General features: G+C 33.7%; 1 protein-coding gene across 1 annotated transcript in view; it reads left to right on the top strand.

The window, feature by feature from the left end:
* The first annotated feature begins 93 nt into the window (after window positions 1–93).
* Schip1 (Schwannomin interacting protein 1) overlaps window positions 94–7,703 on the top strand; it is a 28,671-nt gene continuing 21,061 nt past the window's right edge. Inside the window, exons 1-4 of the mRNA XM_018444743.1 lie at window positions 94–299; window positions 461–708; window positions 900–1,011; window positions 2,225–2,842. Of these exons, the coding sequence (XP_018300245.1) occupies window positions 504–708; window positions 900–1,011; window positions 2,225–2,842 (935 nt within the window). The 5' untranslated portion in view covers window positions 94–299; window positions 461–503. The remainder of the gene's footprint in view (window positions 300–460; window positions 709–899; window positions 1,012–2,224; window positions 2,843–7,703) is intronic.

A 7,703-nucleotide genomic window follows, 5' to 3' on the forward strand; every position in this document is an offset into this window, starting at 1 on the left:
CTTGCGCTTCATTAGTCCTCTCTGTCGCTCTATATAGTCGTCGCTCTGTCGTTCTATAATCGTCACTTTGTCGCTCTTATATCGAACTTTCACACAATGTGCAGTGCCGCTGCACATTGTGTGAATAACTGCGGACGTTTTTTGACTCACCCCCACCACACGAGTTGATCCTCCTTAGTTCTAGTCTTCTTGGTTCTCGTATATACATCTGATCTCGTGAGTCTCGCGCATTCTCGCATGCGCCGTTCCGCTGCTTTGATTTAGTGCGTCGTGAAACAATCGCATCATTATTGCATCATGTGAGTAAATTACGGTGAGATTATTTTCTTCATAACAACGCAATTCCTTCAAAATTTCATCGTGAAACATTTCCATGTAAACGAGAATTCAATGTCATGATGACAGCGCGAATACGATACATGTGACGTAGTAACAACGTGCTTCTGTTTTGTCTGTGCAGAACCATCAGGAAACCGGGAAGAAGCGAGAATTAAAAGAACGGGATGTTGATGGCGAAAATCTGTCGGGCTGGAGTTTCGCCAGGTTTGGCGTCACTCGTCCGAACCCCGGTCGTCCCAACGACGTCGCAATTTTCCAAGGGTCAGATCGCGAGATTATTCGTCAACGATGGACGCAGCTCTTACACGAGGACCGCGAGGAACAGAGCCACTGTGGTGGAGCAAGCAGTGGCTCCGGCTGGCGAAACGGGTAAGACGAATATTTTTATTAGATTTTTATGAGGTGATAATTGATTGTCATGTATATGATTATGCCATGTATGATGTACATATAGTATTAGCGAGACTTGAAAGAAATTGTGGAGAATGTATTAGCTCCTTAGAGCTATATTTATATAGTTTTGTTTTGATGTGAGACTGATATCTATTGTTGTTTTGCAGCATTTAATGTTGGGAAAGCAGCAGTCGCTGGAGGAGCACTGATGGGATTAGGTGGTCTTTGTTATTATGGATTAGGTCTTTCTTCACAAACGGGTGCTATAGATCATGCACAGTAAGCACTTGTTTTTCTCTAATGGGCTTTCTACAATAAGTTAGGGCCTTAGCAGAAAAAAAGCTGACTTATTATCTTAAGACAGTGTCTTATGACTTAAAGTCTTGTTAGTAACGCACAAGAACTATCTTAAGATTATATAAATCAGTCTTTCTGCTACAGCCCTTATTACCTAAATTTTAAGTCTTAAATCATAAGATATTAACCCTTACCATACAAGGTCGAGTCATTAGTGACTGAGTGATTCCTGTTCATACGAGTTTCTTTGAGTCTTTCGGTAATTATAAATTATATTACATTTTATTATTTTCCAAAATAAAGTTTCAATATTCTAGAAAGTTGAAAGTATGTTGGTGAATTTTTAGAGATTTTTTGAACCTTTCTACATAGTGTGAAAAAATGGATGAATTCTAGTGATCCATGTTTGGCAGGGTTGACAAAAACCCAGTTTTTTTTTCCAGAAAAACTTAAATTTTTGGGATTTTTATGGGTTTTTGTAATTTGTAGATTTTTGTGGTTTGTGGGTTTTTACCTTCAGATAAACGACCAATAATCGAGAATGCTCAAATAATCATTTAATTATTATAAGAGTAAAAATTCATATATATATGTTTCAACTCACACAGAGCCCATCAGTTCGTTAACATAACATTCCTAATTACATTCATATATGAATCATAGTCTATCTTACTGTTGTAACTGTTGTAAGTGGTTATAGTTGTAAGAATTAATCACTGTCGAATATGAAGAGAATATTAATTATTACAACTATAACCACTTATAATAGTTACAACTATGATTATGTAATTGTAGAATGAACTTTAAGGACTGCTTTATATGAAGTATCTAAATACAGTAGCATAATTTAATCAACTTTAATAATGAAATAATATATGTATATTCTATTAAATAAGATGACAATATAATTTTTGGATATTTAATTGTAAATATTTATATGCTTTTACATTTAACTAATTTCACGTATAATATAATATTTTTAGTGCATTATTAATCTAGTGTAATACAAGTGACTGAATTTGTTATAAAAGTTTTTAATCATTTTCGTATAATTTCCAAATGTATATGCATAGAATTTTATTACTATTTATAGCATGTTTATTTGTATCATAAATTTCTATTCTACTAATTGAATTCTAATTGAATACAACTTGGCAAGATAAAATAAAACCCAGAATTATTTTTTCCCATACAGGTTATGGCCTCAATACGTTAAAGACAGAGTGAAGTCCACTTACATGTACTTTGGTGCGTCCATTGCAGCCAGTGCAGCGTCTGCGGCTATGTGCCTGCGTTCTCCCGCTGTAATGAACATTGTAATGCGTCAGGGATGGGTCGCTATAGGTGTATCATTGGCTGCAATGATTGGCAGCGGCATTATTGTCCAAGGACTTCCATATGAGGAAGGATTCAATAGCAAACATATAGCTTGGCTAGTACATACTGGAATCTTGGGCGCCGTTGTAGCACCGTTGACTCTTTTGGGTGGACAGTTGGTTATCCGAGCTGCTTGGTACACTGCTGGGATAGTCGGTGGTTTATCAACGATTGCCGTTTGTGCGCCCAGCGATAAGTTTCTGGCAATGGGCGGTCCGCTTGCTATTGGTTTAGGCGTAGTATTTGCCAGCTCGCTCGGTTCTATGTTCCTTCCACCTACGACTGTTCTTGGATCCGGACTGTATTCTGTAGCTCTTTATGGCGGCCTCCTGCTATTTTCTGGATTTTTGCTTTATGACACGCAGAAAATCATCAAACAAGCGGAAATTTACCCGATGTACAACATTCATGATAGACCATACGATCCCATAAATAAGTAAGTAATCGGAAGAAATAGTCCTGAATAGGAATGATTATATTAAATAAAGAATTGATTTTTCTCATCTCATAGAAAAATGTTAATGTGTTGCAAAGAAATTATAATGTTTTCGAATAATGAATATTTTACAATTTTTAATATTGCTTTTTTTAAATATTAAACTCAGTTTTTTTATATAATAATTATATAATTATATATACACACGCACGCACACACACGTGTGTATGTATGTATATATATATATATATATATATATATACAGTCTGTATGTATCTAAAATGATGATGTATCTAAAATAATGTACACTAATCATACAGTGCTATTTCTAGTAAAAAACTGAATCGAAAAATTCTTTAGCATTTTGCAATTTTCGCAATAGTTAACAAGATATTAATTACAAAAAATCGTTAAATATTGATTTTCAATGTTTTACTCAAATACTATCAACTTTACAGAAAAACTGCTAGAGATAAAAATTGTTTATTTTCTTTTCATAAAGTTATGAGAATTTTTTCAGAATTTTTTAAGATCGTATTTTTTCATGGTAAAAATAAGAAAATGCAATACTAAAAAGTTGATACAAAATTCTGAAAAAATTCTCATAACTTTATGAAAAGAAAATAAACAATTTTTATCTCTAGCAGTTTTTCTGTAAAGTTGATAGTATTTGAATAAAAAATTATTGAAAATCAATTTTTCAGTGATTTTTAATAATTAATATCTTGTTAATTAACGCGAAAATTGCAAAATGGTAGAGGATTTTCGACTCAGTTTTTTATTAATAGGAATAGCACTGTATGATTATTGTACGTTATTTCAGATACACCCTGTATATATCTATATAGGGAAGTGGTAATTAAATACTCTAAAAAATTTTAAGGAATGATTCTTCACATTAGATCAAGACGAAAACTTCACATGACCATGTGTCCGAAACGGTTTAGTTTTAAAGATACAAGCTGTCAAAGTTGGAGGAAAATTTCGCGCGTTTTTTTTTTATTTATTTCATAAACTACTTGGATTATTCTGATGAAACTTTGTACATATTTGAAAGGTATAAAAGTTTCATCAAAATAATTCAAGTAGATTTCGAAATTTTTACAAAAAAAATTTTTCCTTCAATTTGATTTGTGTCTTTGAACCTCTTTCTTTTTGGACATACAATGAAATTTTCTTGACTTAGTGTGAGAAATCACCTTGAAACTTTTAGAGTATCTACTTAAGTGATATGAAATATGAATACATAATCACAAAATAATTTCTCTTGTTATACTTAAGAATTGTCTCAATTCTTAAGTAGTAACTAGGATTAATGTTTAATATATTTTTGCAGTGCAATCTCAATTTATCTGGATACATTGAACATCTTCGTGCGAGTTCTGACCATACTGGCTGGTGGTGGTAATAGACGTAAATAAAAGAGTACAATACAATAACTAATAATAGTAATACTAGGATCGAAGTGATTCATAAATTATACGTTTATTACATACATAATTTCAATTTAGTAATATTTCTTTTAATAAGAATAAATTATACAGTTTTAAATTAAGATAAATAAATTTAAATGGTTCATTAATATATTTCTGTTTTTGTATATGTATATTTTTTTAAATGAAAAGTTACTATATTATATATCGTAATGTTGTAAAACTGTTGTAATCTTGCTAAAAACTGTCACGTATTATTTAAAATAGTGAAACCTCTTATTACGCTTGAATTTTCTCTTGCTATTGAAGAATGTATACAAATATTTTTAATTAACTACCAGTTATTCATTAAACAATTTGGACAAGTATTTCTATATTGGCGCTAAACGCAATTGTCTATTGTTGAACTGTGCAAGACTTAAATTTATATTAAAGCTCGACATACAATTTATATTAAATCCTGAATTTGTGTCATCTAAATATGAAACTGAATTGCATTGTTGGCATCCTTGTTATTAATTCACATATATGAATTGTAACGAAAGATAAAATTATGGTAAATGTAACAAGGTGTCGGCCATCGACTTCCATTGTCCCAAATCAAGATCGATTATTGGATCGATAATTGGCAAGTCTCTCTCATAACGAAATCACATCGCGAAGCGGAGAAGAGGACAAATCGAGTCAGCAACCCCCGCGGTGAGGAGGGGTTTGCGCCTGCGTCTATCTTTCGTCATCGTGAAGGGTGATACTGGTGCGCGACGAATAAGGGAGAGGAACAGAGACGGAGACGTTAGTTAAAATGAGAGAGTAGTAACTATCGAATGGAAAGGGAGAGAGAAAGACAAAGAGAAAAAGAGAGGGACATTGAACGCCGACACCGTGGCCTCGCAGTCTCTTCGCGTCGCGCACCAAGACTCGTTGTTGCGCTTCCTTTTGTATTTTTGCGAGCTTAGTCGTAGCGTAGTAATTCGATTCGTATCCTCGCGTGACACATTCCCAAGTGCTGTAAACCTAGTGCATTTGCCGACGGCGGCGACAGCGACGGCGAATGCGAGGCTCCTTTTAAGCAACGCTTGAGGACACCGATCAGCGAAGAGATTCTCCTGCGTCTTGTGAGAAGAGAGCCGTCGGTGATCTGCCGATTCAAAGGTGTAAGTGAATCAAGTGATATATCTATGGGGATGCGCGATTCTGATATGATTGCACCAACAATATTTTAAATGTTCTGCGTTATTTTCCGAAAACTCGAGGGACGAAAATCACGAATCCACGAAAAGTCTCTCCCGTTTGCGGAACGTTTTTAATAATATCTAAATAATTTTCAGAAAATATATCCTTTTATATGAGTGAGGCACTACGCTACAGCGTGTTCTTTATAGGAAGAACGCTTTTCTAAAAATAAATCGTTATTCTTTTTTGAGTTGCTATATTATCGAAAGATGTAGATACTGAGAAGGAATATAGATTTCTCTGATTTCTCTCTCTTCGGCTTTTTTGAGGGATAATTCTATGATTTACCTCATGAGATTATAACAAAACGAATCGATGCAATGACGATCTGTAATTGTCACTCGAGTAATGTAACCGTATAATACATAAATTATGTAAAATTATAATGAACAAGATTGTGTTAGTTTGACTAAATTAATGGAAACTGTTGGATAATTAAAACAATATATTAATTGCTCAGTAACATCACTAGTTATTCTAAAAGCATGAAAGAACGAATTCAGGTTATCAGTTTAATGACATCTAGCAGAGGATCATCATAAGATAATAATCTTCAATTGTCTTTTTTTTATCATTAAGATCTCATTGCATCGCTTTTGATCTTTCTCTTGTTTTACTTGGTCTGTAGACTTTTTTTCTTGTAATTCTTTGTTCGATCGATTCGAAAATTTTTTTCTTTGATTTTAAAACTTATTAATGCTGTATATAATAACGGTCGATCGAAAGTAATTAACATATATTTTTATCGCTCGCGTGCGTATGTATTCCTCGTGCGACCACCTCGCCGAGAGGCCTCGAAGCGGAACGCGCCAAGTGCGGCAATGCACGCGGCTGGCGGCAAGGTGCATCTTGGTGCATCTCGAACGAGGACTTGGCGCCGCGCGTGCAAAATTCATGGTACATGCCAGCGATGCTTTTTCCTCCATTTAGAAAGAACGGCGCCGTGCAACGCGTCGCGACGCGACGTGACGCGACGCGACGCGGCGTGGCGAATCGATCGATCGACGCGTGACTGCTATCATCAAAAGGCACCGCCAGCAAAATTATCAGTCCAAGCTGATAAAAATTCTAAATCGACGTTCTGTATCAATTAAAATCGAAGTGAAAAAATTTCTCAAATAAATTAGTAATTTCTTTATAAATTACTGTAAATTATTCGTAAATTCTACAGCAAATTAGATTTCGGGAAATTTTAAGTACGAATTAATTTTTTCGCATGAAAAATAAATAAACGTTCTAAATATAATTATAATCTACAGAAATTTCTGGAATTTCTGTTTTTGGAACGAACTGAATATCCCATAGAGTGCTCTAAATCTGTCAAGAATTTAAATATTTTGCTGCATTTAGAAAAAATACCTTAATGCAAAAAAAATATTAGGACCTACCGAATAAATAATTTTCTTGTATTGGGTAAAATTTTTTGTATCAAGATATTTTTTTCACAATGTACAGATCTTTCGAAAAATTTAAAGTAGACTTTTAAAAAAGAGAATTTTCAGAGATTACATTAATATCCATTAATAATAAGGGTGCAATTATTTATGTCGTGTTATTCGTATGAATATATGAAAATTTTTAGAACGAGATTCTCTTGGCAAGCTCTGCTTGTAATATACTTCTCGATTTCGTGGAAAGACGTAGAACGCATTGCGAAAGAATACTCGAGGGATTGGAAAGCAAGATGAGGGTGGTTAAGGAGATGCCTTGGGGTACGGGGCTAAGGACTGTCACGCAAGTGCGAGACGAAGATGACGCTACAATAGATCGTGGTAGTGTCGTTTTAATTTTAGGGGACAGCAAATGTTCCACGATTTCTATTTCGCACACATTATCTTCCTCTTCGTAAAATAAAACAAAATGTTTCTATAGTACATTTTATAGTACAAATATTCATAGTACAAATGATTTTATAAATCTAATATATAATTAAACCGTCTTTATAAAAAAATTTCATAAAATCAAGAAGGAAAAATTTGGTTCTTTAAACATATCATAATTAAATAATATGAAAAATAAATAATATAATTCTTATATACAGGGTGTTTCCAAATTAAATCGCAAAACTTCGGGAGCGTGTAGAGGAGTAAAAAACTAAGAAAAAAAGTCCTATAGACATATGCTCGTTTTTGCTCCGTTTCAGAGAAATCGAAAAAAAATGTTTTTTTTACCTGCAAGATTAAATGGGGACCGTT

The sequence above is a fragment of the Mycetomoellerius zeteki genome, unplaced genomic scaffold, assembly GCF_001594055.1.
Source record: "Mycetomoellerius zeteki isolate Tzet28-1 unplaced genomic scaffold, Tzet1.0 scaffold154, whole genome shotgun sequence".
Lineage (NCBI taxonomy): Eukaryota > Metazoa > Arthropoda > Insecta > Hymenoptera > Formicidae > Mycetomoellerius > Mycetomoellerius zeteki.